This window comes from Pelobates fuscus, chromosome 10 (genome assembly GCF_036172605.1).
Source record: "Pelobates fuscus isolate aPelFus1 chromosome 10, aPelFus1.pri, whole genome shotgun sequence".
Lineage (NCBI taxonomy): Eukaryota > Metazoa > Chordata > Amphibia > Anura > Pelobatidae > Pelobates > Pelobates fuscus.
Window position 1 is genome coordinate 137,644,136 of NC_086326.1, and position 26,253 is coordinate 137,670,388.

At 36.8% G+C, this 26,253-nt stretch overlaps 1 protein-coding gene across 4 annotated transcripts in view; it reads right to left on the reverse strand.

The window, feature by feature from the left end:
• Positions 1-23,637, reverse strand: part of GRID1 (glutamate ionotropic receptor delta type subunit 1) — a 927,065-nt gene extending 903,428 nt beyond the window's left edge. For all 4 annotated transcript variants that reach the window (XM_063433578.1, XM_063433577.1, XM_063433579.1 and 1 more), the window contains exons 1-2: positions 23,337-23,637; positions 20,853-21,008 (exon numbers count right to left, since the gene is read on the reverse strand). In XM_063433578.1, the coding sequence (XP_063289648.1) occupies positions 20,853-21,008; positions 23,337-23,415 (235 nt within the window). In that variant the 5' untranslated portion in view covers positions 23,416-23,637. The remainder of the gene's footprint in view (positions 1-20,852; positions 21,009-23,336) is intronic.
• Between the last annotated feature and the right edge of the window lie 2,616 nt (positions 23,638-26,253).

The window sequence follows — 26,253 nt, forward strand, 5'->3', positions numbered from 1 at the left end:
ATCTTTTCTCTAAAACAGTAGTCCAGATTGTTCATTAATTGATTTCCCAGTGCCACCTACTAGGCAGTTAATGGAGCTAAAATCATTATAGTTTACTAGGCTAATAGAGTAATCACTATCAGCAGTTTTAGGGCAATGGGTGGGATGTCATTACAAGCAGCAGTCTTCTACTTCATGCAGTGGCGGATCTAGAGCCTGATCTCGGGAGGGGCACTTGTAGATTATTTAAAGAAATAATCCTGGCACAATAACCACTACAGCTCAGTGTAGTGATTATGGTGTCAATAGTGCCAGGACCCCCTCCCAGAGTAAGTAGTCAAACCGTTTAAGAACAGGTCTGCTGGAAAATGGGGCTGTAGTAGGGCATAGGAGCAGTGGTATGTGTGAGTGGTGCAATGTGTAAGGGGTGCAGTGTGTGTGTGTGTGTGTGTGTGTGAGGGGGACAGTGTATGAGCAGTGTGTGTGTGTGTGAAGGTTGTATTGTGTGAGTGAGGTCGGCAGTGTATGTCAGGGATGCAGTGTATGTGTGGGACAGTATGTGTGTGTAACAGTTGCAGTGTGTGTGTGAGTATTGCAGTGTATGTGTGAGTGTGGGCAATGTGTGTGTATGGGGCGGCAGTGTATGGGGGCAGTGTGTGTGTATGGGGAGCAGTGTGTGTGTGTGGGGGATTCCCTGGTGGTCCCAGTGGTGGTTAGAGTGAACTCTAGCCCGCGCTCCAGGGCTAGAGTTCACTCTCGCGAGATTTGGAGCATTGCCGTGGTAACCGCGGCAACGCTCCAAGCTCGCGAGAGGAGGACCCAGAGGAGCTGCAGGCACAGCTCCCGGGTCATCCCTTCTCCCTCTCCCTTGCCCCACCGGCTGTCAGCACAGTGCCTGCAGACTGGGGAGGGAGATCTCTGATCTCCCCTCCGGTCCACAGGCACATTGCAGGGCTAGCACCTGCATGTGCTGGCAGGGGAGAGGGAGGGAGACCGTTGGTTTTCTCGGGGGGGGGGGGCAATTGCCCCGTTGCCCCCCCTGGATCCGCCACTGGCTCAATGTAGTGGATAACCCATATACTGAATCCAGTTAAACCTTCAGGACATATTAGCTAGGTAGAGCAGTAGTAACGTTTAACTCATGTACCAATCATAACTGCCTTAGAACTGCCTTTGAATCCCAGCCAGATAACCTCATCAATAAGTGTCTTTGGGAAAGAGACCTAGTGATATTTATCTGCCCACCATGAATCCTTATAGATAGCAAGCACATCTCTAAATATCCCCTTACTATAATTGTAAAGTGTGTGGAATGTGTTGGCACTATATAAATGCTAATAATAATATAATGCAAATACAGTACTAATACAATATTTACTATATAAATATTTAATGAGAACATTAAGACAATATAATCAGATACAACCAAGGAACTCTAATGGTGTCATCATGCAGGGGATAACAAGAAGTGGAGGAGGCCGAAGTAAGATTTTCATAATTTCATGGCTTTTCGGTAGTTTGCAAAATATTGTAAGGTAGTAGATTTTATGTGGTAAGAGACCACATTTATCTAATTATTTATCAACAAATATAAATGTTATCGTTTCTTTGATAGCAAACAACCCGATATATCTCTACTTAACGTATCACTCCTGCAGACAATAACAGTGAACTGTTTTATTGGTACTCCCCAACAGTGCAAAGAGAACACTGATTGAAAATCAAAAATGTAATTTGGCCATTAACAAACACACACACACAAACACAAACACGAACACTTGACTTTGACTACCATCATGACCACTTCAAATCATTGAACTGGTCATGGTGGTCAAGTGACCCTCTTAGAATTTGAGCACAGGTACATAAAAAAAGGGATCGCTGGGTAGATGAAGGACCGATTTGAAAGTTAGGATGAGAGCTACCTGAGAGCTGAAACCAGTTGCATCGACGTTAGTTGGAGGAATGATAAAGCTAAAATGAGCAACTCTATTAAAACAGGTCAAGGAGAGTAGGATTGAAGGAAGTTGGGATGATGTGCTTGAGTGAGGCAGTTATGAACTGAAAAGTGTGATGTCATTTAATTTTGATTTAATCTCTTGTGTTCTGATTGGCTGAGCAGATCATCAAAAGGCAGCTTTACATTCAAATAGGTCGGTTACACGTTTATGGATTCCGGTCTGTCCTGCAATTCTCATTATCTGATTTCTCTAAAATCCATGACTGCTTGTAGCAGTAAAACGCACAAAAGGCAAGTCGAACAACTTTTATACACGTTCAAATTTGTCTCTGCTGGCCATTTGATATGAAGGCATTACTGACCCTTAAGCTGGGATACAAAAAAACTGATTAGAACACACGGAAATGCAGGCTTATAGTATATCAACACTTCGAAAAAATGCTTTGGAGATTTACTTCACGATTGCTTTTAAAAGCATTCTATGAGCACTTTGAGCAGACGGCTGACGACAGAAAGGGAAAATTGTCTCTGCCTGCAAAATAAAGTCTGCATCATTTGAAATATGTTTCAAGGGATGAACATTCCTACTTATAAAACTGTGAATTTTACATAATGTTCTTTTGTGCTAGCAATCATTTTTCCTTTGATGTGATATTTTTACACAGCAGGAGCCAAAAACGTTAAATGTATTGTATTTTCTATAATATTCTGGTTTCAACTGGGGAGACATTCCTTTAAATGTTGGGGCGCTATAGGAAATACACAAACGTTAATGCTTACCATATCATGGTGGAACAATTTCATATTATTGTTAAGACTATATATATATTTATATTATTTTTAATATGTTTTTATTTTATTTTTTTGGTCATCACTCTTTCATGTGAATATCAGACATAGGGATGATTATTTAAATGAAGGCAAGATACAGTGCTAAAATTGCTTTAGTATACATATACTATCCACAAACCTCAGATCGTATATTAAATTGTCACTAGTAATGGTCTACAGCAGGGATGCTCAAAAGGTAGATCCCCAGGTATTTTAAGACTACAGCTTCCATGATGCTTTGTCATTCTAAAGGCATGCAAAGCATCATGGGAGATGTTGTTCTACAACATATGGGGATCTACCTTTTGGGCACCCCTGGTCTACATCATATAGAAGCTAGACAAATCTACGGAGAATCCCCAAACTGCGTGAATAGAGCACGGTTATTCACTAAGGTGAGATTTCACTGTGACTGCCTAGTGAATTTCACATTTAAGGTCAAAATAGTTGAAATGGGAAAAAATTCTAAGTCAGCGATGCTTTCAATTCTGCTACTCTGGCCTTACAATTTAAATTAACTTTGAATTAACTCTGAGTTCTCAGTTTAGTTAATAAACAAGATAGTGTCAGAAAACAAAAATTAGCAACATTTATCCACTGATGACCTATTTCTATGCTCTTTCCTTAACTCTATTACTTGGCATATTATGCAAATTGGAAATAGAACAAACTCCCCTTTAAACAAAAAAAAAAAAACAAGAGAAAATGTATGAAATCTTCAGTGTAGCAGTTCGTCCTAAGAGGGCATTTTTTTCTCTATATTCCTTTTGTGATGGCTGTCCCTCCGGCCATTACTTTCAGTCTGTTGAAGCTTAGAGAGTGTTTGTAACATTGTGCCTTGTTACTATGGTAACCAGATGCCTATTTATACTGAATAGCAGTCCTGTGAGCTCCGGGCCTCTCCACATCCAGTCTCAATGATATTTGGTTGTCGCACCCTTTGTGCCCCTTGGAGAAAGCTACAAGCCCAGACACTGGGGAGGGATATTTCAGTAACTATCAGCAGTAAGTGTTTGAAAATTATTCCTGTGTGATATATCTTGATCATTATTTTCACTTTATTGCAGTCTGTGCAAGTACACGTGAACTGCTTATTGCATTGGAATGAAGATCAGCCATTTCCTTTACACGTGTCTAAGCTAAAGCAACACCATCAATACATAAATTATACAATTACATTTTATTATATAGCGCCAACATATTCTAAAGTGCTGTACAATAGACAAGACAAACAAGTAATTGAATTAGGTTAAAAGAGTCTGAATGATTACAGTATTAATTTAGTGCAAATCTAGTTTCTTTTAACTAACTTCCTGGTTCTGCAACAAGACGTTTTAAACTACAGTCATAGTTTCCCAGAGAGTCTTCATGGTGAGACATCCCCACACGTCTAAAGCACTTTAGTGTTTTTGTTTTGCTGTTTTTTGGGGGGTTCTTTTTTAAAGAAAAATGCAGATTTCAAGAGATTTATCAATTAACCTTATCACACATGCCTGGCTGTCAGACAACAGGTCTTGTTACTTCCTGGTTTGGTTAGATCAGTGGATCTAAACTTAAATGGCAGCAACTGCCAAGAGCACCTTTCTTGTAAAGACTTACCATTGAGCTGCATTGAGAAGGCTGTGATTGGACAGTAACATAAATACTGGGTGGCATTAAAGGGGAGGGCTTATGAAGGTTGCAGACAAGAGAACTGCAGCTTTTGCAAGCTGATTTTTGATATACCCTCAATGAGAAAATGCATAATTAATGCATGCATATTTTCATTGGGTGAATATCTACTAAATAATGTTTTATTTGTATTTGGGAAGTGGAGTGTCCCTTTAAACTGTCTGTGAGTTCTCATTTCAAAATATGCAGTAGAATGTTTGACGCAGGTAGCTATGATGAACTGCATCGAGACCACATTGTCGGGTCTGTAATAAGATGTTAAAGGCAGGTAGTTGTTCTAACACACACAAGTTTATTGCTTAAATATTAAAATGAAACAAATTTGAATATAGAATGGATTTAAAATAGAATGCTAAAGGATCATTTAATGGTAGTGTCCCATAAAACACAGCACGTTTGTTAGACAAGAGCAGACTGTTTAAGGCTGTGTAGGCAGGCTTAAGCGTGTTGCTAATCTGTGTTGGTTTATACGTGCAGCACTCAATTCAGCTCCCACCCCCCCATTTATTCATTACACTTCTTATCGAGCCGGCATTTGTATTCAATATGTATATTTGTTTCCTGGCTATAGAGTATTGTTTCTGCATACAAATGTGATATGACTAACAATTCAAGATTCTTAAAGCAAGATGCTGATTCAGATAGCACATTGTCATCGTATTTCTTATGATATAACACTTGTAGTGACCATCGGCATTCTGTAAGCGGGGGGGACAAAGCTTTGAATTTATACTTTGTTAAAATTTATGAGATGAAAAAAAAAATATATAACCCATCCAAAAGAAAAAGGAATTAGGATAATAAATACAATTTAAGTCCATGTGCCCGTACTAAATCTGTAAATATATTAAAAGTGAATGTGGTGGGGGAAGGGAAGTTAAACTGATTGATTAAACAATGAGTTAGCAACTGAGAACATTAGGTCCAAATAGCCATGTGTTTTTTAAAAAAAAAGAAAAAATGCAAATAGTCTTGTTAATAGGCTTACATTAACCCCTTAAGGACACATGACATTTGTGACATGTCACGATTCCCTTTTATTCCAGAAGTTTGGTCTTAAAGGGGTTAAAGGATTTTTTTTTAGCCTTGCCTCAAGGCAACAATTGTTGGTTTAGGGAATAAGCATAAAATGAAATCCAAATGGCAAAATTAGTTTCTAAATCAACCACAGTCACACCTTGGACATTAGCCTATAGTTGGATTTTGTAAATACTCCCCGCCCCAGCTAGCTATATTAGACTATTCAAAGTACAATGAAAAAGTAGATGGACAAGGTAGTTGTGACATTTACACTAAGGTCTAGACTCTAGAGCAAGGGTAGACAACCTTCAGCACTCCAGATGTTGTGAAATACATTTCCCATGATGCTTTGCCAGCATAATGGCTGTAAGAGCATTGCGGTAGACTCAGCCCACGACAGCTGGGGTGCTGAAGTTTTCCTACCGCTGGTCTAGACCAGGGATAGGCAACCTTCGGCACTACAGATGTTGTGGACTACATCCCCCATAATGCTCTTACACCCATAATGCTGGCAAAGCGTCATGGGAGCTGTAGTCCAAAACATCTGGAGTGCCAAAGGTTGCCTATGCCTGGTCTAGTCCGTACTAAATAGTCCTTCAAGAGATCCCTCTCTACATACCTCAAAACAGAATGCACGTGTCATGGTTGATTATATATTTCCTACCTGTTCTATGTTAAATTTTGTATTTATTGTGTATTAATATTGTTTTTGTATTTTATTGTACCTAATGTATCAATGCAATGTTTTGTGGACCCTGGACATACATTGAGATTTCTCTCGTTTTCAAGTATCTTTGCTGGTAAAATATTTTATAAATAAATAAAATATCTTTGTGTCTTTTATCTTCACACGTTATTCATACTACGCACTCGGTCTCGAAAATAAATAAAATAATAATGAAAGACTTATCTACAATGCACTCATCACAGGTAACACACGTTAGATTACTGTCGGGAGACATGACTGTGTGTAAAGTGTAACGCACAGTAACATTCCACAATCTACTTATTATAAACAACAGGACATAATATTTTTGGAAAATCAGAAAATCACGGCCACCGGACACATAACACACAAAATACACTCTGTGGCAGAAGTGAAATAATTATAACATGTGAGAGCTGTTAAAACGTGAACGTAAAGAAGTTTATATTAATCGTGGTAAAGGGATAGGCCACTTAGGGCACTTCATTTCCCTACAGATACTGGGCTGCTAAGGGTAGCAATAATCAATAATTATTGGTTTAATACGTGGATGCTGGTAATTAAAGGATGCTAACATTTTTGCATGGGCCAGGTACACTAAAATGACATGGATGAAAAAGTATAGTATGACACAAAATAAAGATAATTAATAGAGGAAAAAACTGCAACGTTTCTGATTAATAATTTATTAGATCTCAGATTGTAAGTATTTATGGGTTACTTACTTAATTGGGAATTGTCTGGAATTGACCGGGTAAGTTGAATATTTAGATCAAAATTGTTAAAATTGTAAGTATTTAACACATCAGCTATGCTTTTATCTCATCTATTTTGGCCTGAAATATGAAATTATTTGCACGATTTAGTTAACCCATTTATAATATAATAATTTCTACTCAAATCAGTCATGACCTCCTTCATGTATTTATTTTGTCATCCCTAAGCTTATACAATTTTTAGGTCATCAGTTTGATTTCAAATTCCAACATAAATGATATTTTACTTGACAAGTGATTTACAATTCTTTTAACCGTTATTAAATCTACTGTTTCAAGCTTTTCCAATTACATATTTTTTTTTTCATTTTGTTTCTGCCGGTTTGCACGCTATCATCATTTGTAATCCCCTATAGATTCCCCAATATGCCTGTCTATTGCTGTCTTCATTTACCAGTTTGATAGGCACACTTTCAGCACTATATGGGGAATTTGAAATTCAATGTTCATCTGCTAAATTCTTATTCTATCGTGAGTCAATGCTAACAACATTTGAGTTGTGTGTGTTTAACCCCTTCAGGACCGGCCTGTTTTTGCGATGTTTGTACGTTAAGGACCAGAGCAGTTTTAACACTTTTGTGGTGTTTGTGTTTAGCTGTAATTTTCCGCTCTCTCATTTACGGTTCCCATACAAGTTATATATTGTTTTTTTCACGACAAGAAGGGCTTTCTTTACATACCAGTATTTATATTATGTCATATATTGTATTTAAAAAAAATAATGAAATATGGTGAAAAATAAAAAAAAAACATGTTTTTGGACTTTTACTTGAAAAATCTTTTACTTATCTACAAAAGCTAATGAAAAAAACTGCTAAATAGATTCAAAATTTTGTCCCGAGTTTAAAAACACCCAGTGTTTACATGCTTTATTGCTTTTTTTTGCAAGTTATAGGCCTATAAATACAAGTAGGAAATTGCTGTTTCAATATATATATATTTTAAATGTATCAATAGTGACATTGTTACACCGTTATCTGTCATAAATCCCCGAAACACACCTAACATGTACATATTTTTTAAAGTAGACAACCCAGGGTATTTAAAATGGGGTATGTCCAGTCTTTTTTAGTAGCCACCTAGTCACAAACACTGGCCAAAGTTAGCATTTATATTTGTTTGTGTGTTAAAAATGCAAAAACCGCTAACTTTGGCCAGTGTTTGTGACTAAGTGGCGACTAAAAAAGGCTGAACATACCCCATTTGCAATACCTTGGGTTGTCTTCTTTTGTAAATGGTATGCCATCATGGGGCTAATTCTCATTCCTTGGCTACCATACGCTGTCAAAGGCAACCTAACCAATCTGACAAATTTCAATAAAAAAAAAAAAAGTAAAATCAAGCCTTATATTTGACCCTGTAACTTTCACAAACACTATAAAACCTCTACATGTGGGGTACTGTTATACTCAGGAGACTTCGCTGAACACAAATATTAGTGTATCAGAACAGTAAAATATATCACAGCAATAATATCCTCAGTGAAAGAGCTGTTTGTGTGTGAAAAATGCAAAAAACTTCACTTTCACTGACAATATCATCGCTGTGATATGTTTTACTGTTTTGAAACACTAATATTTGTGTTCAGCGAAGTCTCCCGAGTAAAACAGTACCCCCATGTACAGGATTTAGGGTGTCATAGAAAGTTACAGGGTTAAGCACAGTGCTAGCAAATTAAATTATCTGGACTTTTGGCCTGGGTTGGCAGGCAGGTCCCTCAAATTGCAATCATTAAAATTACTTAATTAGGTACAAATATTACATAAATATGCACGTAGAATTTTAATATATATACATATTTATATATTTGACGTCTACGTGTATATTTATGAAATTATTAATGTAATTTTGTATGTGGACATATGTATATTTTGTATTATTTTTATTTATTTATTTATACATAGATATATATATCATTACATTCTAAGTGTATTTTGATATAAATATATATATCAATATCAAAATACTGTTAGAATAAAATTGAATATATATATATAATTTTTTTTTAATTATTAAAAATTATTTTAATTTTTTGTTATTTATTTTTATTAACATATTATTTGTATTTTATAATAATATATATATACCATATATATAGTTATTATATATATTGTATATATTCGTGTGTAATTTAAATATAAGTGTATTTTTATATTAATATACGTATATATAAATATAAAAATACACTTAGTGTGACATTATATATATGATATATATACATATATTATATATATATAGATATAATACATGTATATATATCATATATATACACATATTATTATTTTTTTTACACTGATTGTTTTTTTTTTCACTTTATTTTTTTATTTTACACTTGCAGGGAGACTGCCTGTCAGCACAGACAGTCCCCCTGCAGGCAGATACAAAGACCCCTATTGCGGTCATGTGATCGAGTGATCACATGGCCGTGGGGTCCTGATCTGCCGAGGGGGGACTGCCCGGGCAGACAGGCAGTCCCCCTGGACCGGGAGGAGAGCTGATCGCCGCCGTGGGACCGACGGCGATCAGGTAAGTAGCCCAAAACCGTTATGACGGTTCAGGACCGTCAGCGGTCCAAACGCACGTTTTGCCGCTGACGGTCCTGAACCGTCAGCGGTCCTGAAGGGGTTAATAAGACATTTGATGAAAGAATAATTTGATAAATATTTTGTTTAGATCATGTCTTGATCACGCTACAAAGATGTCATATTGGTAAATATATAGCACTCGTTGAGAAAAGCACATTATTATTTTGCTTAATACATCGCTCTGGTATTTTAGTCAATCAAGCACATCCTACAACCTGAGCACAATATGCCCACGACATGCCTATCATCACCCAAAATGTTAACTTACTTCTATAAACACACTGCACATTTACACGTTTTTATTTCATCCGAATTTTGTTCTCCCAAACTACTATCTGGTACGGCGTGCAGCTGAATGCTAGTATCTAAAAATGTGCAGGGACAAAACATTAGTTGGTTTGTCCAAAATGCATTTGTATATCTATTCAGTCCATCTGAAATCTGACAAAAATTGAACACATTTCGCATGACCCTTAATCTCTCTGGATCTACTAGTACAGGGATAGGCAACCTTTGGCACTCCAGATGTTGTGGACTACATCCCCCATAATGTACATATATCTCAAAAAGAGCAACTATATACATGGACCACATGTCACCAAAGTTAGTCTAAATTTCTCACAACGTGTGGGAGAAACACATTATGCTGAAAAACATGACACACTTCGCACTTATGGTAATTCTATAACTTCTTTGTTCTATCAATAAAAAAAATTATCCTCTAAATATCTATATGTTGCATGTTTTATTTTTGTTTTGTTTTCTAATGTGACCCTGCGCTAATTTTTGTTCTTCTAAACTTCTTCTAAACTTCTCTTCATTGGCTACATTTCCGAATTTTGCAATCATGTCAAAATATTCACGAACGCACCTCCTGTAAAACTTGATTGAAAACTGCGATGAAAAAAGTAGGATATCTTAACATCGAAAATGAATCAATATTTTATGTGAACCTTACAAAACCTTAAGTAAAAATGGTCATTAGACAACAACATAACGACAACAAACACAATATACAAAGAAGAATATTGAATATATGTAAAAAAGTGACAGAACTTATCATCTATTTTTAGCATGTGTTCTTTTGTCACAAATGTATACTGGTTCTCTACTCGTGTAACACTATGGTATAGACTATTTACAAAAAAAGACTGTATGAAAACCATCTAAACAAATTTTAAAGACTAAGGTTTTAATTTTTCCCAAGATTATCTTGTATTGGAACTCAAAGTCCTAGTTACTGTCTTGGTATTAGCCGGATTACATCAAAACCCAAATATATTTCAGGACATGGTTTTTGAGAGCTGAAGAGAACATTTTGTATAAGATTAAGAGAGCATTTGAGTTATTACGGACACTAAAATATCTTTTTAATATAAAAAGGTCAAAGAGAGAATAGCGTGCGTCTTCTCACATAGTAATTATTCATGCTAATCGGAAGATGGGATTTGAGAAAGACATTTACTTTATCTTCATTAGTCGTATGACAAAATATATGCATTCTAAACTCCTCCCAAAACTGCAGTCATTAATTTCTATTTTAAAATGTTGCCAGTGACACAGTTATGTGCAAAATTTGACAGTGCGTTAGACTGGAAATTGCTGATTTTATGCCAAACACATTAAGATAGGGAGAAAAAAAAAAACTAACTCATCTACTTTTCCAGTTTAGCAACCAAGTTTGCAACCAAAAATAATGAATTCCCTTGTGCAATATTCTCAATTTTTTGATCTCGTGAAAAAACATCAATGTGGTAACAGTAGTTTAGGAAAACAATGATAATTACAGGGAAATTAACTGAGAGATACATTGTTCTGTTATTCTACATCGATTATCTATTATTCTACATCTATATTATTAGCTATTATTCTACAAGTATTATTCTCGGTGATACACCATGTGTTCTAACATAGAGGGGCCGTACAACTAGGAATTTTAGGCTACGAGTACAATTACTTTTAATGATGATTACGTTTTAGGACCTTTGAGGTTTTCAAGGTCAAATGTGAATGTTTACAAATTCGTGCAGAATCCACAAGGTCTATTTGCCAGCTAGAACATGTAGTTCCATAGATGAACAAAAAGGTTTTCACTCAGCTACCAGTTCAAATCCTAAATTGGTATGACTGAAGTTGGCAGCAATGTTGTGCTGGACCTACTATTTCCAGATTTGCAAATATGGAATTAATGTTATCCTATTACACTATTTTTTTCTTCATTTTTTTCCCCCTCTTCTTTCTTTCTTTTTCTTTCTCTCTTTCTCCTTCCTTTATTTTTATTCTCCTTTCTAGCCCTGATTTTGAGAGGCTTGAGACTTTTTTATTTCTTGCTGCACTCACTCAATGAACTTTATTGCAATGTTACAAAATAAGTTCAATAAAAAATCTTAACGATTTGACTAATGTTTTGGGGGAAAAAAATCTTAAAAATCTTAAAAAAAAAATACAGTGGATAAAGGTTTCTCAACTACCAGTATTGGTGTAGGATGCTTATATATCTATAATATGGCTGTGTAATATATGTGATTGGAGAAGTGAACTGGGAGCATGGGAATACGAGGCATAGCTATTTACTAAACTGAGAACTGTGGAGAACAGACAAGAAAATAGTATATGTTAGGCTAAATAGCGAGGCAAGAAAAATAGTTGCATTTGATAATTTGCAATGTCCTTATGTATTCTTCACAATTCGTATACCTCATATGACATTTTACCTGTCTATCAGACACTATATGATACATTATGCAATGTTTGCTTGTTGTTGATTATTGCACAATAACTGTCTTGCTCAGGCTTTAATCTAATAATCTTCTTTCATGACGACATCCAGGATAAAACCTTTTACACCTATTATCACAAAGTGGATTCCACTATCATAAGTTAAGGTAAGTTGTTTTGGAATGTACATCAAAAATAGCTACATGCTAAAACAGTTAGAGAAAATAAGTGGATCAGTAGAAGTGGATATTTTATCCATCACAGTATCTTCGACTGGATTCTGCAAGTTGGTTGTCAACACTACAAAAGTCATATTTCAATAAATATATCTAAAAGCTGAGTTGAAACAGTGAGATATAAAGAAATATGAAAATGAAAAACAAAAACGACTCAAGGCACCCATGGACCTGAATAAATAAAGTAACTGTAAAGTGATCTCGTCACGGCTTACGTTGACATCACCTTAAAGAAAAGAAAATGTCATCTATATATTGCGCTAACCATGGTGCTAAGGATTGTGGGATGTTAATAGCATTATTTGACAGCAGAGCCACTGTGTATACATCCGAAAGAATGGAGGAAAGTCAGATAAGTTTGTCTTTTGATTTGTACATTTGCAGATGATTTTTGCCAGCACAATATATAGATGACATCAGTACCCACTAGGATATGATCAGGTCATTCATATAATTTGAGGAAAATAGCTAACTATGTTTTCAATTGGCCCAAAACTTGAAATTACGTTGAATTCACTATGAATTCCTGGCAATGTGGTATTTAGTGAACAACCCTGTCTATGCTAGTAAAGGATTGATAGGAGTTGCACTACATATGTTATTATGGCAAAAGTGATTAATGTCTGGAATTAACGTACCCCAATTTTAATGCATTTTACCAGCAGGACAGCAAAGTATAACTGTGCTGTTGAAATGTTATCAAAAGCAAGTGAGAAAGTGTGCTAACATAAAGCAGCTTATTCAATTAATAAATCCAAATAACTGCCAAAGAAGCCTTCAGTTTTATCTTTAGGTCAGGACGGGGCACATTTCACACATTGAAAGAAAGCATGGTTGGCACTGAGGAAAAAAAAGGAAGTTAAATGGTATCGACTGCACAGTATACAGCCAGAGATTTTATACAAAGTCACATTTATCTCAGATACTTTAGAATGAATGAGAAAACTTGTTATTAAGGGTATAAATAGAAAAAAAATAATAATAGAAATAAAAAGAAATAAAGCAAAGATAGCAAAGGTCTTGATGGTCTCTCTTGAATACAGCAAAGACCACAACACCCACAAACTAATTGCATGTGGTCGCCCGTGGTCACTGATTGCACAGACAGGCAAGCTATCGAGTTTGTTTATAGGCCGTTTCGAGGAAATATCAGGTTTTTTTATGGCTTTTTATGTAATTAAGAAGACATTCAAAATATATATTTGCTTAAAAATACATACATTGTAGCAATTTAATGAGCCACTAAACCTTTTTGTTATTTAATCCTTAATGATGATGGTAACTAACAAATGCATTTATTACGGGGATAAAAAATTGCATATGTGTTTAAACTACATGTCAATTTATCCCATGTCGGGGATAATTCACAATTTATACACAGAGGTTCCCTCAGTCACAGAAGGGAACTTAGTGCTTGTCGTAGTTAGAGCCTCGTTTTCACACAGGGCCTCATACTAATTACATTGAGAAGTTAGGCTATCTTACAGTGGAAGCCGTGAAAGACTCGACTAGAATTTATGGTTCCACCTGCTGTTTTTTGAGTTTTTTTTGCTGATGGACAATATCAATGGATTTTTTTACAGTTTCTGGTTTAAGTGGGAATGCACTCATGCTGATGGGATATAACCTATTCATTAAAGTGTAATTTGACGTGATTATTCCAAACCTTGTCAGTGAATCGCTGCCATCAGCTGTTCTTATTATCAACAGTCAGTAGCTAGCAGTGGCTACTAATCACAGATGGGATCCAACCTTGTCACTATTTGTTACAGACTGGCCGGCTATAATGGCTGTGCGCAAAGATACCGACCACTTACAGATGAGCCATCACTGGTAATACACAGGAAACAAACGGTAAATTGCCACCTTAGCAACCGTACCTTGCTGATAAAAAAGGCTCACTGTGCACGTGTACTTCACCCCTGTGATTGGTCTTAGTAGGTGCCTTGTATTAAACTGTGGTTGTGTGGTATGCCAGATACGTCGCTATGTAACCATTAAGGTTTATTTCTGGTTTACTTATAGTAGGAGTAATTTTATGTTTTATATTATGTGTCTGTACTTTAGGGTTTCCATGTAATGCCATGTAGATAACATGTATGTCTGGTAAGTTTTGAGGGTTAACTGATAATGAGATAGGGTTAGCTGATATTCAGATAGGGTTAGCTGATAATGAAATAGGCTTACCAGACAATGAGATAGGGTTAGACGATAATCAGATAGGGTTAGACGATAATCAGATAGGGTTAGCTGATAATCAGATAGGGTTAGCTGATAATCAGAGAGGGTTAGCTGATAATCAGAGAGGGTTAGCTGATAATGAAATAGGGTTAGCCGATGATGAGATAGGGTTAGCCAACAATGAAATAGGGTTAGCTGATATTCAGATAGGGTTAACCGATCATCTGATAGGATTAGCCGATATTCAGATAGGGTTAGTTGATAATGAAATAGGGTTAGTCGATATTCAGATAGGGTTAACCAATAATCTAATAGGGTTAGCCGATATTCAGATAGGGTTAGCTGATAATGAAAAAGGGTTACCCGACAATGAGATAGGGTTAGCCGATATTCAGATAAGGTTAACCTATAATAAAATAGGGTTAGCCGACAATCAGATAGGGTTAGCTGATAATGAAATAGGGTAAGCCGATAATAAAAAAGGGTTAGCCGACAATCAGATAGGGTTAGCTGATAATGAAATAAGGTAAGCCGATAATGAGATAGGGTTAGTCGATATTCAGATAGGGTTAACCAATAATCTAATAGGGTTAGCCGATATTCAGATAGGGTTAGCTGATAATGAAATAGGGTTACCCGACAATGAGATAGGGTTAGCCGATATTCAGATAAGGTTAACCTATAATAAAATAGGGTTAGCCGAAAATCAGATAGGGTTAGCTGATAATGAAATAGGGTTAGCCGATAATAAAAAAGGGTTAGCCGACAATCAGATAGGGTTAGCTGATAATGAAATAAGGTAAGCCGATAATGAGATAGGGTTAGCCGATATTCAGATAGGGTAAGCTGATAATGAAATAGGGTTACCCGACAATGAGATAGGGTTAGCTGATAATGAAATGGGGTTAGCCAATAATAAAATAGGGTTAGCCGATATTCAGATAAGGTTAGCTGATAATGAAATGGGGTTAGCTGATAATAAAATAGGGTTAGCCGACAATCAGATAGGGTTAGCTGATAATGAAATAAGGTTAGCCGATAATGAAATAGGGTTAGCCGACAATGAGATGGGGTTAGCCGATATTCAGATAGGGTTAGCTGATAATGAAATATGGTTAGCCGATAATGAAATAGGGTTAGCCGACAATCAGATAGGGTTAGCTGATAATGAAATATGGTTAGCCGATAATGAAATAGGGTTAGCCGACAATCAGATAGGGTTAGCCAATATTCAGACAGGGTTAGCTGATAATGAAATAAGGTTAGCAGATAATGAAATAGGGTTAGCCAATAATGAAATAGGGATAGCAGATAATCAGATAGGGTTAGCCAGCAATGAGATAGGGTTAGCCAATATTCAGATAGGGTTAACCGATATTCAGATAGGGTTAACCAACAATCTGATAGGGTTAGCTGATATTCATATAGGGTTAGCCGATAATCAGATAGGGCTAGCCGATAATGAAATAGCGTTAGCCGATAATGAAATAGGGCTAGCAGATAATCAGATAGGGTTAGCCAGCGATGAGATAGGGTTAGCCGATATTCAGATAGGGTTAGCCGATAATGAAATAGGGTTAGCCGATATTTAGATAGGGTTAACCGATATTCAGATAGGGTTAGCTGATAATGAAATAGTGTTAGCCAATAATGAATTAGGGTTAGCCGACAATGAGAAAGGGTTAGCTGATATTCAGATAGGGTTAGCTGATAATGAAATAGGGTTAGCCGACAATCAGATAGGGTTAACCGATAATGAAATAGGGTTAGCCGATAATCAGATAGGGTTAGTCGATAATCAGATAGGGTTAGCTGACAATGAGATAGGGTTAGCCGATATTCAGATAGGGTTAGCAAATAATGAAATAGGGATTTACGTGTCTTGAGTCTATCATTTTTTACAAAAGTGACAATTTCAGTAGAAAGCTACACTTTTATAACTGAGGACAGAAACACTCAGACAGCCAAGGAGGTTTTCTTTTACTTCTGTTAGCACCACAAAGCTAACATATATCTAAGCTAACATAAATCCTTTCCCTCTTCTCAATGAGCAGTACTACAGCTCAATAGGAAGCACTGGATCTAATAAATAGTTTTGAAATTTTGGAGTGGTTAGACAGCTGCTATTGTTTAAAAAGTTGTAAAAGGTTTGGCTGGTAAACAGTAGCAATAATCCCAAAGTGGATTTATATTTTAGAGTATTATAATCAAAATGATAATTTAGCTGTTTTTTTTCTTGTTTTTTTATTTTTAGTTTCTCTGATTTGGGTATTTTGCCTAAAATTTTGAATTCCTTGTGAATTTCTCACAATCTACTCTTTAGTAAGTAAGTTAGAGGGACTTATTTTATCTCATGAGTATCTTTTAATAAAAAGTTTTAAAAACAACTACGGCAATAATTCAATGTGTATATTGAAGAATACTTCAAAAAATTAAATTAAGTTACTGTAAATAATAGGCTTCATGTATAATAGCAAACAACCATAAATAATATAAAAACTAGCAACCATTGACAAAAAAAATGGGTGAAATGATACAAATGACTAGTTTTAATCGATAGCACAGAGGAGAGGTCATTTAAGACATGGCTTCCAATATAAACAACCACTAGGTGAATAGCTGATGATGACAGGAGCCACACAACGGTTTGAATGGCTGTGCAAATGTTCCAGTTAAAGGGACAGAGTTATGCAAAATACTGTACGTACACACTTTAAAAAGTTGAATTTAAAAAATGCTGTGTTGCAAAGTTAATTCATCAAAGCATCCCTATATCAGTTCTGTTCAGCGTTTCGGTTTGTTGAGTCAACAGGCTGTCGGATGTATAGATTAAGTGGACATAGTGTCTTTTTACTTAGAGATAGACTTGAAAAGGATCCATCATGCAAGCTTGAATCGAATTAACGATGCTGTGCTATACACATTACCCATAGGTAATCCTTACATATGGTTTCTCCACGCTAGCTGGAAGCTGAACAAAAACCCAATGGATTTATCCTTCATTATTGAAAAGATCCATCACGGGTAAAGGTTTCCCAGGCATTCACAATGATTTTTAAGGCTATCTGCTTAACCTGGTTAAGAGGAAGTAAAGGTAGAAGAAACTAAGGCAAGCAGCAATACAGATGAGCCGTGTGCAATATTCCAAATGTGTTTTATACAACAGCACCCCTTAGTGAATATTGGCTAGAATGCCTATTACAGCAATAAGGAGGGAATGGTTCGCATTCAATGACAAGGGACACGTAGTTCCAAAAATGAACGATGGTCATACTTTAGCACAGGTGAGATTCTACGAATGTAGTTGTAGCTCTTTGATCTAGATGTAGTTCTTTAATGTAGATCTCTCAAGCTGCGATGTTGTTCCACACCAATAAAATAAATATATATACGAATGCCAACTGTAATAATAAATGGCTTTGAAATGCAGGCAAGGAGCTTTGATACCCCCAAAGGATTCAACCTTGTAGTTGTATGGAACAAACAGTAAATTTAAAGCCACATAGTTAAAGAAAAAAGTGAAAATAGCAGTGTTTCAAAAATTCTTTAATTCAGCTAAATTCCCAGGATTGCAGTATCACAATCAATAGCTCAATGAATAAACTCTTTGGACATTCATGCATGAATAATATGTAGGACATCCCAATACAATAGTCATCCAATCAAGAGCAGTGCAGGTTTTAAAGGGTTAATTGTTGGAGCTATTGGTTTGTCTTTTTTTTTTTATTTAAACTGTATAGCTAAAATGTGATTTGCATTATACATGTATAAAGCACATACTAAAATACTCCCTACACTTCATGAAATAAGAATTGTGCATTTAACCCTTCCAGCATCCGTTTTTGGGAACAATTAACCCTTCCAAACCTGCACCAAGTGGTTTTCTAACTTGCTTGTGGCCTAAATTCAAATTTAGGTTTTGGTCTAAATCCTGTGTCAATCGTCCATAATTTAATTAATCGAGCCTTTAACTAGAAAAAAAATATATAGTTTCATTGCACTATGAAACAATAAACGTTAGCACAGTTATACCATTTACCAGGGATTGTTGTAAAATATTAGACTAACATAGTCGAAGAGTACAGATCTCCAATCCAGAATGACTAGTTTGGCGTCAAATGTGCAATTTGCTTAAAGGGACACTCCAGTGCGTAAATACTAAATACATATTTTTCAATCACTGTTTAGTAGATATACCCCAAATGAAAACTTGTATGCATTCAATTATGCATATTTATTATATAAAAAAATCTTGCAAAACCTGCTGATCTCCTGTCTGCAACCTTTGTAAACCCTCCTCTTCTAACCCCACCCAGACTTTCTGTGGCTGTCCAATCACAGACTCCCCAATGCAGCTCAATGAGAAGTCTTTGCAAGGCAGGTGCTCTGAGCAATTACTGCCTCTTGAGGTTAGCTTCACTGAGCTAAACAAACCAGGAAGTAAAAGGATCTACCGTTTGCTCGCCAGCCAGGGCTGTGTAACCAGATTAATTTCTTTCTATTGAAATCTGCTGTTTTTGTAAAATGCAAAAAAAGAGGAAACACTCTTCACACATAAAAGTTTTCAGCAAGCTAAAGTGCTTTAGGAGTCTGAAGTGTCACTTTAAAATTGCAGTCAAACAGTACAATTTTCAATTCCCAGATTAATTCATTAGGCCTAAAATGTACCATTCCTTAAAACGAGCAGGGACCTTATAAAAATGTCGTAATATGGTTAAACCATCCTTGAAATTCACCCACAAACTGAGCGCACACAAAGGGGCATTATTCACTAAACAGTGCACTGCAATGACATGACAAACAAATTGAATATTTTGGACCAAAACAGCTGTAGCTGAAAAAAGTTACGCTATTTTTGCTGCAATACTTAGGCAAGAATAGCTGATTTGGAAAAATTCTCCAATTCAACTTTAGTCACAGCTAAATTTTGCAGTTTATTTTTCAATTTGTGTACTGCATAAATCCCTTCAATTTCAGTTACCATAGTTACTTTTTATTGAATAAACCCCACAAGTTGATACTCCCCTTGCCTTCTCATAAAAAAGGAATTGATGCATTCAAGTCCAAGAAGAATCCTAATGTTTTGGCAGAGATTCTCCAAGTGCAGTATTTTTTTTAAAGGATTCACCTTGAACCATTCACGTTACCTTTTGAGAGGGAAAGTTGCTGGCTAAGCACTTCCTCCTACTTCTCTACAATGAAACAATGAGACATCGTTTTGTGATTTATATTGCTCTATTCGCTCAATGCACAAGTTTCCAATAATATGCATAAAAAAGATAATCAATTTTATAGCTTCTTTGATTGATTGATTGATTCACCCAGCACTAAATGTGACACAGCAACACAGCTAGAATATAATTATAAAAAAAAATACACACAGGCCCAATCTTGTCAAATCTACTTAATCCCTTTCCTTTAACTAGGTGAACGATCTGACACGGCAGTTTTAAGTAAAAGCTTGTGATGCTTAAGGTCTAGTTGGCTGGCTGAGTGATGTAGGAGTTGTAGTCAAGAGCAGGGAGAAAGAGTTTGTTTATCCTAGAACTGACACGTAGTTAGGACAAGTATCAGTTCCAAACAACAGCACATCAGTAGATCTGAGAATTGACTAGAGAAGAATTGTAGTTTTAGGTTAAGTCCTTTCCTTATAGCACAGCGCCCACCTTCGGCAGAACAAGGTATTGCAACCACAAGATCTCAACCAAGTCAAAGAGAGAATACAATGCAGGCTTTGTATGTCATAAAACTGTTCTTTCCCATTAAATTGTATAGCTTGCTCACTTCCTTCAGCTTGTACTCGCAGCTGTGTGGACAACATCAAATGAAGGACCAGAGTCACATAAATGGTCCATCTATACTTTATCCATCAATCCAAATAAGACACACCAGTAAAACGCAAAATGTTGCTTAGAGGGAATCTATTTTATAAAAATTAGGATGCTGCATGTTCATAAAATATGTATCTTCTTAAAATACAATCTGATACAGGATCACTCTGAGCCTTTCAAAATCCCAACTTCTTACATTAAAATGTTTTCACAGTAACAAACAGCTGTAGGTTACAATGTGCATGTTTTTGTCAAACCCACTCATCGTTGGTAAATACACATACGTATGGGTTGATGTCATCAATATCACACTTGAGGGGTTAACAGGTATAAGCAGAAAGAAAAAACATGGGCTTACCTTCCTGAAATGCTTGAAAGGGGTTGTTGGCTTGTATAAACTTGATCGAGTAGGTAATCTTTTCGCTTTGTAATATGTCATCATTGAGACTCAAATCTGAAATAGCCAGCTGGAAGATCTCATCGTCCTTGGCAGCATTCTCTTCGAATATTGCACCTGTTGTGAAAAAAGACGATGAGTGGCCTAGATTGCAACACAACTTAGAAAAACATGACATCTCCTCTGGTGGGCCCTTTACATCAGTAGAACATTGGGACCTTTCTTAGAGTTGGAATTCTTGCACATAGTCTGTAATGACTATTCTGATATGGACATCTGACCACCACCACTCAATAATCATTATTCCCAAGGAAATTAAGATTGCATCTAAGAATGTGGCTATTTAAAGCATTATCAATCTGGTTAAACATTAAACAATCGCAATATTGAAAAACACAACTCTTCAGGAACCAAGTCAAGTCCAATTTCTGGAAATATGAAGACCATTTCTCTATTGATGCCATTTTTTTCATTTAACAATTTATGGTCTATGAAAGTGACATGACTTAAATCTGTAAAACGACCTTATAATTAGGATCATGTCTGTAATAATTGGTTTGAAATGGTGACTAATAAATATTGCCGAAAATATATTAAGGGAGAATGAAGTAGGATTGGTCTTACCCTTTGGTCTGCAAATACATAGTGAGATGTGTTTGTACAAAGGGGATTCCAGAGGTCGTTTTAATACATGGGTCATTTCACATTATTAATGGGTTATTTTAATGACTCTTTGGGGACATGCATGTTATTGAAGAGTGTTCAAACACTCTACATCAGTAAATCATACATGGAGCAGGTTAAGTCATAGTTGTAGAGACAGGCGGAAGTTCTTATGGACAGTCTTGTTCCATGTGGGTAATTTAGACTACCAGAGACAGGCTCTGCAGGTCCTCTATTTATCAAGTCTCCAAATGGTGTGGACAGCCCCGTCTATCGATGGACATCTAAACAGACTGATTTATAGAGAAGAACACACCATGCATTTACTGTCAATATTCAAGGGACACACGGGCTCTCTTTTCACTGACGAGCAAAGTATAAGGGGGTGCATGCAAGGAATGTACAAGGGCATCATTTGAGCAAATAGTCCAGCTCTATCTAGGCATATCTTGTTGGTCTGTGTCATCCCTCATCTATAAATATGCTGTAAATATCATGGGTTTGTAACAAGCCAATAACCCCAGGAAGAAACATTGTCACAGTACAAAATAATTTATAACGACTAGCACAAGGAAAAGGAGGAGGCAATCTGTATTCCCTTGCAGTATGCGTGTGTGTGTATATAATTAAAATATAAACACATCAGGTTTATGAAGTTCCCAGGCTTTTTTAATGGATCCGCAATGCTGTCTGCCTGGGCTTGCTCATGTGGGTTCAGGACATGAATGGGCTATTGTGGAGCTCCAGTCATCAAACCATGTCAGATCTTTCTCAAGCCCATGTCTTCAACCCACACAGATATATCACCTTTCAGCCATTTCTGTGTGCTCAACGCTGTGTCTGAATCTCTCACATTCTAGATTAGTTCATTGTTCATCTGCTTTATCTGACATTAATATTACCTTGCTACCCACCCTCTCTGCCTCTCTCAGTTGTCTAAAGTCCAGGCTAAGCTGTTGTATCTCACTTGATCTGGCCCCTGGTTATCAATCTTTGGTTAGATGTAATCTGCTTGGCATTTTATCTGTTTCTATCAAGATGCAGTTGCAACAATCCCAGCTCTCAACACAAAATCCTTAATTCTCTCTATTTCAATGCATGCAGTATGTCTCCTAACAGTCTAACAGTCATTTTTTTTCAACCATGTCTACTATGTATTTTTTTTTTAGCAGTCATCCCTCCATCAGTCACTAATACATACAGATAGAATGTGACAAAGTTCCCAAACCCCCCCCCCCCTCCCCAATGCTGTGTTTGTGACTTAAATATCCAGATTATAGCAGTTTGCAGCTGCAATCTCTTGCTTGGGAGATTTTCTAAATCAGATATTATCTCATCTCCAACAGTGATTGTACACCCCAGCCCCCAATTCAGCAGAACTTGATCTTCGATCATCATTTTACTGTATCCAACTCTGTCCATGGTCCTGTTTCAGAAGTCCCCCCCTTTTTTTTCCACCACTGCAAGCAAACAAGTTTGTTCACATCCCAAGAGCAATTCTCATTAAACTAGAAAGCAAGCACTCCAATGGAAGTCAGCCTGTCCTGCTTACAATACCCTCTCCACAATCAGAACATCAGTATCCTTGAGCATTCTATAGAACTTTCCCATCACACAATCACAGATACATTGTTGCATCATATAGAACCAGGAGTTTATGCTGTTGTAGCAGCCCTGGTATTGAGTTAAAGAAGTCAGATCCCCCCTACCCCTTTTAGATCCAGGGTGATCATATCATTCAATATTTCTGGGGTGTTCTTTTTTTTTTTTTTTCTCTCTTACCAATGTGTATGATGGAGTCCGCCCGCACAGAAATGCATTGAAATATCCAGGGGAAAATACAAAGCATCAGGACTTCCATTTCCCACCTCTAAGACAGAACATCAGCTCGAATTTGTTGATGAAAGATAAGATGAAAAAAAAAAGATGTAAAAAAAATATATAGCTTCCAATAAGGCAAACGATACAGTAAAAAAAAAAAGAGAATAAATGAAATATAGTGCAGATCCTGTTTGTTATTGTTATTGGTTTTCTGTTTATAATAATAATAATAATATTTTGCTTAGACAGGGAAAAAGCATAGACTTGCAGCTCTCTTCAATACTCAGTGTGTCTGAGATTCAACAAACAGAAAACTGCGGTGACCCCCCTTCCTTCCCCTCCCTTTCTCTCCTACCACGTGATTGCAGAGACTCCACTCGATATAGTCTTGGCGAAAACGGTGAGACATGGAGAGATGGGCTCAGATAGAGAACAGTGGAGCTTCCAGTTGTGTGGGAGCATCTTCTACCGATATAAACACTAATAGACATCCAGGAGGGAGATTGCTGGGAGACTAGAAGGAGAGGGGGGTCAGAGCTGCACATTCAATATACACAGCTATGTGAGGCTGGATACAGGGATCTGACCTATCTGGGTGGTAAATAGAATTACAGATCATTGATTTTTATTATTTTTGCAAAAAGGAGGAGGTTAAAAAAATATATTTAGGCTACCAGGCTGGCTGTGACTATGAGCCAACTGATGGGTTTGGATCTAGTGTAGAGACATTTAAACATGGTCTGATTTAAGATGAACATTGAAAGCCCAGAGAAGGACAGTGTGAAGAGATCTGGAGTGGATCACAGTTAGGTCTTCTGCTGCAAGTTCTGGACAGCTGATGGCAGGAGGTGTGTGCCTAGTTTTCTGCGGAGGAGTGAAGTTTGGGGACCATGACTGACATCACTCTCAGCCATAACATCATCTAAGGGTTCTGCAGGAAAGTTGTGCTCAGTCTAGACCTCCCTCTGCCTCTCTCCTGCTTTGAAGATACTAAAGATGGGATTAAGGACATAGGAGGAGAAGGTAAGGGGTCAATGCTGTCTCTCTGATAACCTGGAAGGAGAGTTTGGACTTTAGCTGCTGTTCCTGGAGAGTGCCACTGACAGACTGCTGTGGATCTGGCTCCCCTGGGTTTGTGCAGCCTTGTAATTAGCTGGGTTATCTTCCTACACATGTATCTAAATGTCAAGAAGATGCCTTTCTTAACCCCCTACTGGAGTTAGGAGCAAAGAGCCTGCACAGAGCCATAATTCAGATATCAGCCTCCCTACATACTGGGGTCCTTTCATCAAACACAAATCCATCACTGATTGCACAGCTACCCAAATGTGAGAGGCGTTCAAACATGCACAGCCTCTAGAAAAAACAAGGTGAACAATCAAATACTGATCCACAAAACAGGAACTGTACAAAAAAAAAACAAAAAACTAAACAAGACAGGCTGGGAGAGGTGTAAAAATGGCTGGCTCAGAGTGATGTGAAGGAGGACTTGTCCATCAGATGTTTTTTTTGTTTCTTGCTGGAACATTTTCACCATATTTTTCTGTATTGTTTATCCCTCAGAAATCCAGAATGAAGTCGATCTAATAGTTCTATCTACTTCATGGCTGCAAATCAGCTTTGATTACACTGAGAATGCACGTTGAGTGTAATAAAGTCTGCTCATTTCTATCAGTAAGGATCTCTAATTAATGCTTCCCAAATCAGCATCCAACTATGATATCCCTCATTAGTAAAATCACATCAGGCAGTCTGTGCATTGGAAAAGGCAGTGGAGATAGAAAAAGGGTGTATCTCTTTAAGATAAGCCACTTACCCACTACCTACATATGTATCATTTGGTTCCATGCTCTTCATGCCCCAGTGATCAAGGGGAAGACCCCAGAACCTAGCTGACATGCCAGGCTCCCTGCATGATGGACCTCTTGGCATTTATGGATTGTATTCACACAGCAGGTAATGGATCCAAATACCTTACTACCTATTTTGTTAGAAGCCATTTGCCAGCTGTGGTTAAGCCCAAAGCATTAGACTATCCATCACATGATAAGTGCAGCACTGTGAATTTAAGGACCATTTTTTGCTGTGTAAAATGCAACATTAAACTCTGATTTGAAGTGGGATAAGGAGTTTAAACAAGGTTGACTTTGGAGAGGGTGATGTTAAGGTAACAGCTGTAATATAAAAAAAAAAGGGAGTGAATTTAAGATATAGTTCATTGCACACAAAGATGCTTTTTGCCTTGAATAATCAATGGAATTAAACAATGAATCATGACTACTTGACTATATGACTATATGACTATATGTGATGCTGTCAGACCCAATACTGTATGTTGTCTGAATAAAGCTTTTGTGTGAATGAAGGTTTTGTTCATTTGTAGGCAGTCATTAGGACTGGTGAGAATTATTGACTGTGTTCTCTCTCTCTCTCTCTCTCTCTCTCTCTCTCTCTCTCCGAAGCAATGATCTAGTACAGAGTGTAACATGAATGGCTCAATGTAATATTGAAAAAATACTCTTTATTTCTTTGTATTAGAAATTATAGTTTCTCAAACAATAACAGACTTTCCTATTCATACAGTGGCACAAAAAATAAATATGTTTCTTAATTATATGGGTATATATGAAATCTAGGTGATGGGATCCACGTATCGCCATGGAATGAATTAAATATACTTTATATTCATTTATATGGATGCGTGACATGCTGGGCTTGTGTATAAAGGTTAATTTGGCTGTTTTTTTTTTCTAAAAGTGGAGAATCGCCATGGAAACCAATGCAAAGTCCCTGCTGACTGCTCCATTTTCAGAACTTCATAGAGTCCCACCATCCCAATGTTGTTGATCTGCTCTATGGGAAGAAAGTTGTGACCGTT